The 14,512-nt window shown below is 38.6% G+C and overlaps 1 protein-coding gene across 1 annotated transcript; it reads right to left on the bottom strand.

The window, feature by feature from the left end:
- Positions 1-2,806: 2,806 nt before the first annotated feature.
- LOC107745170 (eomesodermin-like) lies at positions 2,807-8,931 on the bottom strand. The gene is made up of 7 exons (XM_016559017.1): positions 8,844-8,931; positions 7,079-7,683; positions 5,591-5,745; positions 5,395-5,516; positions 5,065-5,223; positions 4,920-4,981; positions 2,807-3,599 (listed from the first exon to the last, which is right to left on the bottom strand). Exons 2-7 carry the CDS (start codon positions 7,591-7,593, stop codon positions 2,978-2,980), a joined length of 1,635 nt encoding a protein of 544 aa, XP_016414503.1. The 5' UTR covers positions 7,594-7,683; positions 8,844-8,931; the 3' UTR covers positions 2,807-2,977.
- Between the last annotated feature and the right edge of the window lie 5,581 nt (positions 8,932-14,512).

The raw sequence follows: 14,512 nt of genomic DNA, 5'->3' as shown, positions 1-14,512 counted from the left end.
ATGTCACAGAACTTTCTGGAAGACATGGGAACTTTTTATCTGAAATAATGCACATTAGATTTTTCCGTGTCCTTGTTTTTAAAAAAAAAAAACACATTAGAAAACACCACATGTGAAACTCTGCACTTGTGCATTATGAAATAATAAGGGTTTCTGCAGGTCTTAAGTCGTCCTTCTGCAAATTAAGGCTTAAAAAGGGCTTAAATCAGAGCAAAAACGTCTTAAATTCATAAAGTCATGGCATGAACTGCAAAAAAAAATGAATATCTTCCTCAGTATTATTGTCTTGTTTTTAAGTACACATATCTAAACATCCTGAAATCAAAAAATGAAGTCTTGCTTTTTTTTTTAAATGTATCATGAAGGGAGTTTATGGGAAATGAAAATTAGTTTTCCCTTTGAATTAAGTTGATTTTTATCTGTCGGACTTTGTGTTTTCATGCTTTGAAGTGTTGCTAATGTAACTCAATGTGTTCTCCTTAGACATTTACATTGAGAGCATAGTGAAGTATTGAGTTCCCTTTAATTTATTCCTTCGATTTTCCTTTCTTGGTCTCAGAAGAGTCTTAAACTTGCCTTCGCAGAACTTGCAGAAACCCTGACACGCAGGATTTTTAGCATTATTTGTGGGTCAGAAACAATGTTTAAGTGAGATTCTGAAAGAAATGTGAGTAGTTTTAGAGAGTGTTTCAGTATTTGGATCAGGAGCTGTACTTGCATGACTGAAAAAAGCTGTCCCAAGATGACCGCTGAGACATTATTTATGATATTTGCTCATCTACGGACGGTTAGAAACACAGGAAAAGTGTCTTAAAGTGCTTCTGCATTCCCTCAATCTCACACATGCTCTTCTTATGTGCGATGTAACTATTATAGTTTTTTTTTAGTTTTCATTTGAATGTACACACAAGCACTTTGTAAACCGTTTTGAAGGTGCACTATAAAGTTCATGTATTATTAGTAGTGTTATTGTTATTGTTGTTCAATGGAGAATTTCCCAACTCTAATGAATCTTTCTGGGCAACACGTTCTGATGGTTTCTCATCAGAGTTTTGCCATCTGATTCATTCGTGATCTGTTGGAGAAATTACATGATTTTATTGAAATAATGATGTGGTTATATATAGATGTTGTATTTATGACTGAGCAGGACTCACAAGCTACAAGGTATGTTGTCTCCCCAATACTGAGTTATTTCTAAAAATCATTAAATGGTTTCATTTGGGTTTATCAAACTTGAAACGTTTGACTTTTAAAGGGACAGTTCACCCAAAAATGAAAATTGCCATCATTTGCTCACCCTCAAGTTGTTCCAGTGAGCTGCTTTTTTATGTTGAGCACTTTATGTTTCTGGCAGCCACTGACTTTAATACACTCTCAGAAAAAAAGGTACAAAAGCTGTCACTGGGGCGGTACCTTTTCAAAAGGTACAAGGTACCAATATGGACTCTTTAGGTACAAAGTTGTGCCTTTTGAAGAGGTACCACCCCAGTGACAACTTTTGTACCTTTTTTTCTGAGAGTGTAGTATGGAAAGAAATACTATGGAAGTCAGTGGCTACCAGCAACTGTTTGGTTGCCAACGTTCTTTAAAATATCTTCTTTTGTGTTCAACAGAAGAAAGAAACTCATACAGCGTTGGAACAAGCGGATGATGACAGAATTTCATTTTTGGGTTACTGTCCCTTTAAGGGACTGATCAGACGTTCTTCAGGCCTCACTACTTTGTTCTGACACTAGAGGTCAGTGTCCTCAACATTTAGTGAGCAACACTTCATCTACATATTTCTCTTTACACAGCTTTAGAACTTCTGGATTCATGTTAATGATATATAATCCACCATATCTGTGTTTGTTCCATGTATTTCCCTTAATGTAACACGCATTCAATTCTACAGTCTATTCAGATCTTCATACATCCCAACTCAAGCATCTTATACTGGTTTTAGTGAGACCGTTCATTTATTGATCGGAGTTGCTGTCTCTAGGTTTCTTCTAGACTGTTCTGCTTTTTTTGCATTTTGATTTTTTGGTCACATTTTAGTTTGGGGACCAATTCTCACTATTAACTGGTCATGCAGAATAAGTGCTTTGTAAGTGTTAATAAATAGCCAGTATTCTAGTAGTATGCATGCTGATAAGCAACTAGTTAATAGTGAGAATTGGTCCCCAAACTAAAGTGTCACCAGTTTTCTTATAGTTGTGGAAAAGGCACTAGGTTTCAAAGCTCTTTGCTGAATTTCTGACGTTTTGCACGGTCTAAATTAATTAATAATACTTTATATTCAAAAGAAAAGATGTTTTTAAAAATACCCATCCAAAACAGCAGTGGTTTAATACATATAACAGCATTACTTTAGACAGAAACAATATGCTTGAGATTTTAATAAATGTGAGCCTGCAGCACAAAAGCAGTGTTAAGTCGCTGGGGTATATTTGTAGCAATAGCCAACAATACATTGTATGGGTCAAAATTATAGATTTTTCTTTTATGCCAAAAATCATTAGGATATTAAGTAAAGATCATGTTCCATGAAGATATTTTGTACATTTCCTACCGTAAATATATCAAAACTTAATTTTTGATTAGTAATATGCATTGCTAAGAACTTCATTTGGACAACTTTAAAGATGATTTTCTCAATATTTAGATTTTTTTGCACCCTCAGATTCCAGATTTTCAAATAGTTGTATCTCAGCCAAATATTGTCCTATCCTAACAAACCATACATTAATGGAAAGATTATTTATTCAGCTTTCAGATGATGCATAAATCTCAATTTTGAAAAATTGACCCTTATGACTGGTTTTGTGCTCCAGGGTCACAAATTACAAAAGGGCCAAATCGATCAAAGTTGGACACACATGATGTGGATCAGTCTTGCAGTTCAGCGCATCCACACCAAAATCAGACGAGACTGAACGCTTCTCTAGCTGCTGGCGTAGAAAGCGTAATAGCCGATGGCCTTGTATCATCTTCACACTTGCTCTGTTCCAGAAACCCGCCGCCGTTTGCAAACCACCGAGTAAATGCTCGGCTCCACAGAGTCTAGAGGTTTCAAAGGCGGCGTGCTCTCCATCCAGGCTGAAGTCTGACTAAATGTGTTTCCTTCCCTAGATTTGTCCTTATCGGGCATGTGGTCATCTGTGAAGTCCGTGGGACTCGGTCTGGGTGACCAGGGCAATCCAGAGGCCACTTTTCTGGGATAAGAGCCTCTGGAGCCCCATCCTGCGGTGACGGATGCGAAGGCGGCGTCTGGATAGTAGCCCAGCGAGTGTGCGCTCTGCAGAGGTAAGGATTTGAAACTGTACGGTAATAACGAACTGGAATAATCGCCCTCGTACGCCGTCAGCTCCAGTTTGCTGCCGCTAGCATGCTGTACAGAAGTGACCAGCCACCTCTGAGCAGCGCCAGCGTCCTCCACCGGAGCAGAAAGCATGCTGTTTGTCTGCGAAACCGTCCGTTCGGTGTTGTAAAGGCGACTCGGGGTCAGATTGTTGACAAACTGGTCCTGCAGAAAGGGTTGCATGGTGTAGCGCGCGCGAGGCGAGTCTGACGGCGACGGTGTGAGTCTTTCACGCTCTGGAACGGTGTACATCCTGAAAAATGAATGCAAATAAGATAAAAACAAAGGTTCCAAAAGGGGAACCACAGAAGAACATTTTGGGCTCCTCAAAGAACCTTTCAGTGATCTGTTCTTAAAGGTGACATATCATGAAAATCTGACTTTTCCAGGTTGTAAGTACTATAATCAGGTCCCGGTGCATCTACCAACCAAGGAAAGGTGAAAAAGATTAACCCAGTCACTTTGTTTTGGTAAGTCTTTTTCTGCAAGCATCTGAGAAAACGAGCGTGTCTGATTTCACTCCCTTGGTGACGACGCAAAGGGATCTCATTATAATATTACCGCCCCTTAATCTGTAAGTTTACACCCACGGCGCCGTTATTGTGTTTTCGCAAGCGACAACGGTGTACCAGCTCTAACGCCATGGTGAAAGTTTGAGCAAAGCATGCTAACTGTTCTGTGTTTGGCTGCACAGACGAGCACAGAACACTGTTTAGAGTCCCAGCCTCAGAGACGACAGAGCAGTGCATTTATTGATTTATTTACTGTATATTGCTGCTGCCACACAGATCTAAAATAAACATGAGATTTATTTCCCAGCTGTTTACCTTCACAGACATAACCAACTATTTTCGTAACTCGTGTGTTTTTAACTGTAAACTTGTGTGAATGAGAACCTAGTTTAGTACTCACGTGCTGTGTCAGCCGCTTTCTGTGCGTGTGCTTCGGATGTGTGCTCTCAGAAAACCGTATATCAGAAGTTTAAACTAATATGGTTTAAAACGCATGATTTCAGCGCGATTAACATGATAATCAGAACCAAAACAGATGTTTTTAGCAGGTCTGAGCTGTAATGGCGCAGCTCTATTCTGGAAAAGGGGGCGGGGAGCAGCAGCTCATTTGCATTTAAAGACACAGGCCCGAAAAACAGCGTGTTTCTGCTTCCACTCAAAATAGGCATTTTCAAAATTATATTATAAATGATCTGTGGAGTATTTTGAGCTGAAACTTCACAGACACATTCTGGGGACACCAGAGACTTATATTACATATTGTAAAAAGGGGCATAATATGTCTCCTTTAAGAGAACCTTTAGTGGTTCCACACTCTTAAAAATGAGGTTTTCACAGTGATGCCACAGAAGAGCCATTATTGGTTTCTTTCAGCGAACAGCTCATAAAACAACCATTTATTTCAAGATTTCATAGTGGAAAACATTTTTGTAGATTTTTAACCGTTTGTGCAATGGAAAGACCCCATGCATGTTAAAGGTTCTTCATGCACCATCAATGCAAATAAAGCAGCTTTATATTTAAGAGTGAACGGTGAGATATCAGTGATATAATATACTCACGAATCATAATTATCTCTAAAACCCTTTGCGAAAGGATTGTGGTCGATCTTGAGTTGAGTGATCTAGAAGAAGAAGAAGAACACAGGGGTGAAGATCAATCCTAACTGAGCGTGTGAAGCACGCATATCTTGATTTATGCTCATACATCAGTATTCTGATATGCAGTAACAGCGATGAACTGGTTCTCAGGAAAGGTGAAGATCTGAGTTTTAGAATCTCGTCCAGTGCTTTCAGTTCCGTCGTCGGACACTTCAACGATGTGAAGCCTGGGCTGGTACTTGTGTAGAGACTGAAGGACGATCATCTGATTAAAGACATTAATTAAAAGAAAACATAGAATCAGAGCACACATTTAAAGGTATTTGTGCTAGTTAGTTGCATTTTTATCACAAAAACAATATGCAATGCATTTAGAACAATTATTTATGCATCAGTAATTGTTCTATTCTTAAAAAATTAAAATAAAATTGTTTACCTGTGAAGCATTGGTGTTTGCTCCTTTATTGTTTGTTAGTTTCAGTTTACCGAAAGAAATTTCTTGTCTCATCCAATGAGCGCCCGTGTTCGGCGATTCGGGGTGGACGTAAATCTTATTTCCTAAAATAATAAAACAGAATTTAAATGGAATAATAATAGCGCATGTTAATTCTTTCGATTTCAGTCCTCTATACCTTGCATGTTATTGTCGGCTTTCCCGCAGGTCACCCATTTTCCGCCCTGAAATCTCCAGTGGTTGGGATCGGCCAAAACTATGTCCACAAACACATTATAATGCGTCGTCAAACTCAAGCCGGTAATATTGAAACTTAGAAATGGGAACATCCGCCTGTCCGGGGAATTAAAAGACAAAACAAAGAATGAATGCAAATTATGAAACAAAAGAATATTCTATTAACTCGTGCGAAATATAGCCTATCTACAGCTTTCATTGGAATAAATGTTTATAAAGAACTTCTATTCTGATGCGCATTTTTTTTGAAAGCGTTCAACCTAAATTGTCTAACGGTGCTATTTCAGGTATCAACATTTTTTTTTAAATCAAAAACTAACCTAAACTTTTTGTGATAGCTATAGCCTAGTAGTCTGTATAAATGATAACAGTAGGCTATGACAACACAAGCGTCTATTTTGCGACATGTCAATTAACTATAGAAACACTATTTTGAAACGATTATGTAATTAGGTTATTTAAAAGACCCCCGATTTAGCCTACTTTAGCCCGTTCGTATATTTATTTAAACACTTTAGCATTATTATAGAATTTCGATCGTCGTAAAAACATTTATAACAACACAAGAACGCGTGTACTGTTGCTATAGTAACCCGTCAGTTCTAGATCGCCTGTTATTTTGCGAGGTCGAAATATGTATAGGCCTATTTTTTTTATCTAAACACTTTTTTGAAAGGTAATAAGAATATTTAAAACTCTTTTTAAAGTCCCATCAGCCGGCTGTTGTTGTTTAGGCTACTTTAGAGCGTTCTTACGATGAAATATTGATTAAATGCGTCTATTTGTTTAATTGCAGTTAACCATTATTATGGAACATCGATCGTGTCAAAAATATTTACGACAACACAAGCGCTCGTAGGCTATACTGTTGCTATAGTAACACGTCAGATCGGGATCACGCGTCTATTTCCCGCCCGGTCAAATACTTATATCCTTGTGATCTAAATATTCAAACACTATTTGAAAACACACGTTCTGTCTATAATCAGAATATCTGAAACACTTTTAAAAATCCTCTCAGCCAGATGTTTGTGATTTAGAGTGGTCATTTAGCTATTAAAACAAAACAATTTCTTATTTGTCTAATAACTGTTTACCATTATTATAAAACATATATAGCCTCAAAAATATTTACCGGCGTTACTGTTGCTATAGTAACACGTCAGTTCGGGATCGCGTATTATTTTGCGCCAGGTAAAAATACATATATTCTTTTGAACTAAACACTATTTAAAACGTTCTTTCTGTAATAAGAATACTTAAAACTGTTAGGTCCATCTGCCGGTTGTTGTGATTTGCTTTGGAGCGTTCTTACAGCCTAATAAAATATTGGTAGGCTGTTTATTTGTTTATTATAGAACATCTATCGTCTCAAAAACATGAAACCTGCATTTTCCACCGGTCGAGAGCAGAGGTTTGATCCGCTCACCTGCCCTGTTTGGTGATGATCATCTCGGTTTGGTGCCGGTGGAATTTGAGCCACAGCGGCCGGTTGCACAGATACACCTGAGCTCGGAGTCCCGCTCCGGACAGAGCCATGGAGCCGATACCGGAGCCCTGAAACGAGTGGAAGCTGTTTCCAGAACCGTGTCCGAACTGATATCCCGCACCGAAGTCGCCGCGTCCCGCGCACAGAGACTGACAGAAGCCCGCGGAGGGAAGCACGGAGCCGTAGTGCAGCGACGCCGCGTACCGCGATCCGTCCGAACCGGCGTACACGCCTCCCGTTTGGCTCGTGTACGGAAACAAGGCGCACGGGCTCGAACTCGAACTCTCCTGCGCTTGCTGCGTCGAGCCCATCATGAAATAGCGATTGGACCCGAGCCCGTCGAGTATGTACCGGCCGCCGCCCGACAGTTCATCCTCACAGATGATCGGTGAAACTTTCCCGTCGTCCGCCTCCGTGTGTGAGGAAAGCACGGAACCGGATCCTTCCCCGGGCATGTTTGGATGTTCTGACAATCCGAACCACCGATCCGAATCCCGAGGCTTGATAATTCGATCGCCGTTAGTTGCTGTCGCGTCTCGGCATCACTGCGAACGACAGAATGAATGTGTTAAATCTACAGAAAAAGTTAGATTAAAAATAAAATTCTAACTATCTGCACATGGTCGACAGTTTCAGTGCGACGTTGATAAGGATCTGAATTAAAACCATCCTCCATGGCAGGTAAAATAATAAAATAAAAGAATTGTATTTAATTAAAAGTTTATTTGTTGTCATCATACATTAGCTGTTAAATTCGGCTAAGTGTAGTATTTTATTTAATAGGCGAGGCGTTTATTAGGCCTATTATTCGTTCTTAAAATATCTTCCTATATATCACTTTATTATTTTCTAATATACGCACGCAAGCATTATTATTTTAATGCATTTATAAAAGCATTTAAATTAAATCGCCTATGTTGTGTGCGCCTCACTCATTAGTTAAGACTAACTGGTTAGTCCTCGCTACTGTTAATGTTATTCTTCAGTTGAAAGCTTCTCCGGTGTTGGATTTAATCGAATAACAAATAATAATAGTTTTATAAACATATTAATAATTAAAACGTACATAACATTGGCGCTTTCGATTTTTAAAATTCATTATGCAATCTAGACTTTTTTAGTGTCATGTGAGCATAACCTTAATTTTTTTTTTTTTTTTAGCATCAATTCTGCCTTTAATGGATCAACAAAAAATAGTTAAGCGCTAATAATTCAATAAGCTTGATTTTTTTTGCAAGTTATTGTATAGGCTATAATAAGGCCCATCGTTTATTAATCTTTAAAAATGTCTGCAAAATGCAAAATGAACACGTGTGTTCCGACAATATTTATGATTTAACAGAACTGTGTATTTTTTTTTCCCGGAATGACACATTAATTTAGACATAAGAGAAATGTGTCTCGTAAACACGTTTTTTTGCGTAAATAATAAACGTTTAATTCTTAAACTAGAGGTTTCTGACAGACAACAATGACTGTGTGGGTCCAGTAGGCAATTATAAAAAATATATTTAATTATATGTCTCTGTTACGAGTTCTTCTAAAATTAATTAAAACTAATAACCAAAAATATAGTAAAATGACGGTTCTGTGTAAAATTGACAGGCCATCAGTTATGGGTCGAAAACACATCGAAGCTTCTTGTGTAGTTGCGAAATTACATTAAATATCATGCATTATTTAAACAGATCAATAGCTAACTCACCAGTTTCATCTTCATCTCTCCAGAGTTCACGGTTGAAGCGCTCTGGTGTTCAGACGGAGAAGAACCGAGCTCATGAGGGTCACTGAGGGTAAGCACTGACCGACTGAAGCACCTGTGATGCTGCTGCTGGATTTATTGGTTCTGCTCTCTAGCGCCGCCCTACCGGTAGGTTATGGCGTGATTTTAGACCACACTACAGCGTTTTTGCTTCATAAATACCTGTTTTCTCTCGCAGTGGATTTCAAACATTCGCTTTAGAATCACTTTTGTAGTTTTATACTCCAAACACGTTTTAATATAATCATATTATCATTTTGTGATATTAATATTATCTATATATAGGCTATTGAATATAAGGTGACAGCAAAACCACACTGATATACAATAAGAGTATAGAGTCATTGCACAACAAATGTGGATTTGAAGTTTCTCAGCACAACAGTATTTTTTGGGGCAAATTGTCACGTGTGTTGTAATTTTACTCAATTTAATATTTACTTATCTGCAACACAGGTCTAGATTTTTTTATGATCTTTTGCATCTTGGGTGTTTTATAAATTAGTTTGTGTTTCATAATTGTTTTACCGTTCAAATTCTGCTGACTTTAAGTCTATTTCACAGTTTTCACATAGTGTGACAACATGCCCCAATCACAGTCTTTCTTGTTCTGATCAATAACAGCTGTGCTGTTCATGATGTCAGAGGCTCCAGAGAGATGTTAAACATTTAGCTACTTTACAAGCACTTGAATAATGAAGCATCACACCTTACATTGTTTAATTACAGAAATGAGAATTGCAAAATGCAACCGCGGTTTCTTTTCTGTTTTCACAAATATGACTTTATCTACGATCAGTGATTTAAAAGTTATTTGAGTTGGAGGTGAAACGCTGGTTCCCCTTCGGGAACTCGAGCTGCGTCGAGATTCGCTCTAGGAACGCCCCTGTGCCCAATGGAGCAGCGAGACGTCACGAGCGGGGTGACGTAAGCACCAGAAAGTATAAAAGCGCATCCGGCAGAGCGCAAACCAGCTTCTGCTCTTCAGTACATGGTTACATACGTAACCTAGAGACGTTCGTGCAGTTGACAGCCACGCTGGAGTGTGATGCTAAATCGAGGCTCCATTTTCAAAGGCCTTCGCTAAAAAATTATTAGAAAAAGCAAAGCAACTTTGTAACAAAGTTAATTTCTGACAAACTGGATGCAGCAGAAGTTCTTCAGATGATAGCAGTGACTGAAAATGAAACTAACATTGATTTGTCAGTAAAAATGAACAAATATTTTCACTGAGGGTCCATTAAGTCTTTTAATGTCTAAACATGAGTGTGACTTGAGAACTTTACAAAGATTTTATTCTTTTGCGCATTTTATATACTTAATAAATCATGTTCAAAGGAAGCACTGTGAAACTTGAGTTCATGGCCTGACAGATTCGTCAGTCTTGATGGCTTTTATAATCATCTCTTTCTCACATTTGATCAGGAAAAGGTCCATGTGAGAACAACATCCAAATCTGATGTAAAAACAGGATAATCTGCGAGACCACGGTTATGGCAGCACTTGATTTTATCAATTAGGAAATTATGAGAAGTGCCTCCATATGAGGGTGGTTGAAAAATAAGACGGCATCTTTTATAGAAAACATAAATGTTAATAGTACCTAAATATTTAGCAGGCCAGACTGACTGTCACCTCTCCTGCTGAAGGCAGACATACAGGTTGGTTCTCTCAGGTGTTGACCAGCATCTGTGGCGAGTTTCCACTAAATGCTTTCAGAAGACTTTGAACACACAGCTGTGAGAGTCGGGCTCAAACCCAGCTGGCATCTGATCACAAACCTCAATCTGATCGTCTTACACATTGCTGAGGTTTCTCTCACCTTCTCTTCTAGGTTCCCATGAAGGCTTTGACTGAATTCACCAGGAGGCTGAGCTTCTTCAAGAACAGAGGCCCTCGTCCTGGTGTGTTCAGAGAATTCACCTCAGTTTTACATTTACATGCTTCTCACAGCTGGCATTTCCAAATGTCCTAAAGCTAAAAGCCTCTCCTGCGATAGAGCTGTAAAGCCCTGTAACCTGCGGTGAAGACGTAGTGCTGAAGCTTCGACTCTCAGATGGTGGGAGGGTGTCAAACCCTGGAGAAATCTTCAAGTCTTCGGTTTCAGATTCGATCCTGCCTCGTCACTCCGGTTGTGATTTGTTAACGGTTGTTTCGCTTGTGCATGTAAATATTTTCTGGCTCTTGTCAGAGAAAAGCCTCCACACTCCCGCAGACGCTACTGCGATGAGAAAGCTGCCGTCTTCCCCAGCAACACTTTGTCACGGGGTTCTTCAGGACTCGACGTCTTACCCTTTACACGGGAAACGCTCTCTTTGTGGTGTCTCCTTTCTCGTTTCGTTGGTGCTTTTTGCTATAAAATATGAGATTTTGATGAGAGTTTTTTGGTCTTGTTTGCCAGTGCAAATATCGAAACTTCTTAAATCAAGATGCATTCATGAAATGCAAAATGACAAGATAAGTCGTCTTATTTAATGAGAAACTGAACAAAATGAAGAGTTTGTTTAAAACAAGAAAAAAATATCTACTCTTTGGGTCAGAAAAATACATTTAATTTAATGCAAGGCAAATAGTTTTCTTCATGCACTGCTCGATTTTGAGATTTTGGGCTATTTTGCATCCATAAGATGTCTTATTTCAATCTAGTGGGAAGAAAACATCTAAAACACACATTTAAGTGTTTATTTAATAGCACTTTATATATTTGCGTCTGTAGATTTCAATCTTTAAAGAGTTTTGTCTCTTACAAACACCAAACTTTACAGTTTTATTCCTCTCTCTATTCTGAAAGTTTGTTCATATTTCATTCACACTGATTTAGACAACATTTAAAACCTAAAAACATGATGAAAATGTGTTTGTTTTCTCTCTGTTGACAGAGTTTTCTGATTTATGATAAAAAGAGAAATCCAGAATCCCTTCTGGAAACACCTTTAACTTTAAAATGTCAACAAGATCAAAGAACTTTAAACTTGATTTGATACAATGTTCAGATTTATTTGCTGGAAATGTATGCAAATTAGTGCATATTTAATTAGATATTTAAATAAATCATCAGGAGGTGCATGGTGATGTCTTTCATTTATTTAATTAATTTTAAATTTTAACTTATTCACCTATAGTGTCTTGCCTTTAAAGTTCAAAACAAGTTCATTTTCTAACCCCATTGGCAGATGTATTTATTTATATTTTTTTAAGCATAAAAATTTTAATCAATTAAAAAAAAAATAATAATTATGCCAACCCTAACTTACGCCATTCATCAAGTAAATGCTTATTGGTTTAAGAATCTTCAGATGCATGCACTGGAAAACTAGTCAAGAACACTGAGCTAGAAAATCACTGTGTGCAGTGTAACTGCTGCATGTACTTCGTCTTCCTGTAGCTCAGATGGTAGAATGTGATGCATGTGACATGCATTCATAGCTTGAATACAGTGCATAAAAGCGTCGGTCAGATGCACGAATGTCGAGTAGAACTGAGATGCTGCCAGAGCGTTAAGGGCAGCAGACAGTGGGGATTTCGCTCAAATACTGGCTTCCCCTGCGCTTTCTTTTTGACACGTCTAAAGGGTCCTATCTGTCCCGATGCCACTCTTCCCTGTAGAGTCCCGGCGGGTGGAAAGAGCCTGTGACCTCGGCACCACTGTCTTGGCAGTGAGGTTTTGCGCGAGCAGAAGGGCCGAGCGCAGAGAGCTGCCAGATACACAGCAATACGATGCTCCAAACACAAGAAACGGCCAGCTCGGTTGGTGTTTTCAGTGCCATCTTTCTCTCTTTTGCATCACTTTCAACAAAAGCAACCTCAAACCCAGAGACGAATGCTTCCAGACATGCGATGCGAACCCGACAGACTGACGGATTGAAAATTGGGCGAGTATTTGGACGCCAGAAGGTCAAGCCCCTTTTTGACCCTCCCTTTTCGCCCCCCATGTCTATATTTATGGTCTGCTCCTGTCTCGTGTAAGGAACAACAGCAGGAGCGGACCATCACATTTGGTCCCCAGCGTGGGGGCCGTTGCTAAGCCGACGCGGTCCAGCTTTCCCGCCGAGCCGCTCTTCTGCTTCTCTGCGAATATTCCGGCTTTCCTCATTTGCATCTGCTAATTAGATCCTGTTAGCATCATTTTGTACATGACGCCCCTCTTTTTTTTTTGCAATAAACTTTGCAAGAGAACCTTTACAGAACATTCTCTAATGGTTATTTTTAGGTTTTATAGTTTTGTAACCATAAAAAACCATCACAGAACGTCGAAAGAAGAAGTTTTTTGCAAAAACCTAAAGAGCACCTGTACAGAATGCTCTCAAATTATAAATTTTCAGGTTTTATTTTTATAACCATATGTTGCAGAAAGGTTTTTTGCAACAAAACTAACCTTCCTGTTGGTTTTATTTTAAAACGATTTTACTTTTCTAACCTAAAAATAACACAGAATGTTCTCTATTGGATATTTTTAGGTTTTATTTTCATAACCACGTAAACAAACTTTTCTCGTTTCTCGTGTCACTTTGTGAAAAACAGTTTAGTGCAAGTTCTGAGATTTATTAGCATTCCGGCGCTCTTCCCGCTGGCGAATGTAGTCGAGCTTCATTTGAGTCATTGATTGATTTATTGTTTCTGCGGTTAATCACTTTCCCAGAGGTATTTTGTAAGCTCTTTATCTTCCCAAACTTAAGCCAGAGGTAATTAATCCGATTTCTGTAGGTGCGGCGCAGTAATGCATCATGAATCAAATATCAAGCGTGACCAGGACATCAGTTCATGTATTCATCACAATCTGAAGGTATCAGCTTCACTTCATCAAAAGTTCAATCATTTGTGTAGTCTGCATGTCTAATCATTTCAGAATGCATTATTATGATCTTATGGAATACTGAAACACATTGCTACAGACTTGTGATTTGATACCAGCTTTCATTTTTCCACTATGCTTGTTTAATCACTTTACAAAATCACAGGTACCTGTTTTGGCTTTAGCTGTGGTAAAATCACTGTAACGCATGACCTCGAGTGGCTTATTGCTTTATTTATCATTCAGCACCGATAATCCAGAGAATGAGAGTATTGATCCTTGAAACATCTTCTGTAAATAAGTTGCTGATCAGTTCACACCTATTAAATCTATTTTTATGTAGCTGAAATAGTTTTTATTTATTCGTTTCAATAGAAATATGAGTTTTTCTTTTGCAAAAGCATGCTTTCCATCTTCTGTATGTGCTTTCTTAAAGGTCCTTCTTAGATCTTCGTTCATACGTGAAGGTCATGGTCTGGTCCTCGAGGCGGCTGGGATCCGCTTCTGTTTTCTGGATATGCTCAGGTCTGTCAAAACCACTGGATTCTTTCTTCTTGTTAGTGTTTTGGAGATGCTCGCCTTGTTATGTTTAACTGGCTGGCGAAATCTTGAGAGATAGAAAGGGGCAGTAAAGAGACACGAGGTTAAAAGTGCCTTTAGAAGCGCCTTGAACAGAGATTTACAGGAACACTTCACCCAAAAACATCAACATTATATTCTCAGTTGCAACAAACAATTGCAGAATTGAGAAGGAAAGTCAGAATTGAGGAGAACTCAGAATTGTAAGATAAAAATGCACAATTGCAAAGAATTATTGTAG

This window comes from Sinocyclocheilus rhinocerous, unplaced genomic scaffold, assembly GCF_001515625.1.
Source record: "Sinocyclocheilus rhinocerous isolate Xijiao unplaced genomic scaffold, SAMN03320098_v1.1 scaffold828, whole genome shotgun sequence".
Classification (NCBI taxonomy): Eukaryota; Metazoa; Chordata; class Actinopteri; order Cypriniformes; family Cyprinidae; genus Sinocyclocheilus; species Sinocyclocheilus rhinocerous.
This window is presented reverse-complemented; position numbering and strand designations above follow the sequence as displayed.

Coding starts and splice junctions, on each gene's coding strand:
- LOC107745170 (XM_016559017.1), bottom strand. CDS start 7,593: ATGCCCGGGGAAGGATCCGGTTCCGTGCTTTCCTCACACACGGAGGCG. Junction 5,746..7,078: donor ATCATCACCAAACAGGGCAG/GTGAGCGGATCA, acceptor TTCCCCGGACAG/GCGGATGTTCCCATTTCTAA. Junction 3,600..4,919: donor TTTAGAGATAATTATGATTC/GTGAGTATATTA, acceptor TTCATTTTTCAG/GATGTACACCGTTCCAGAGC.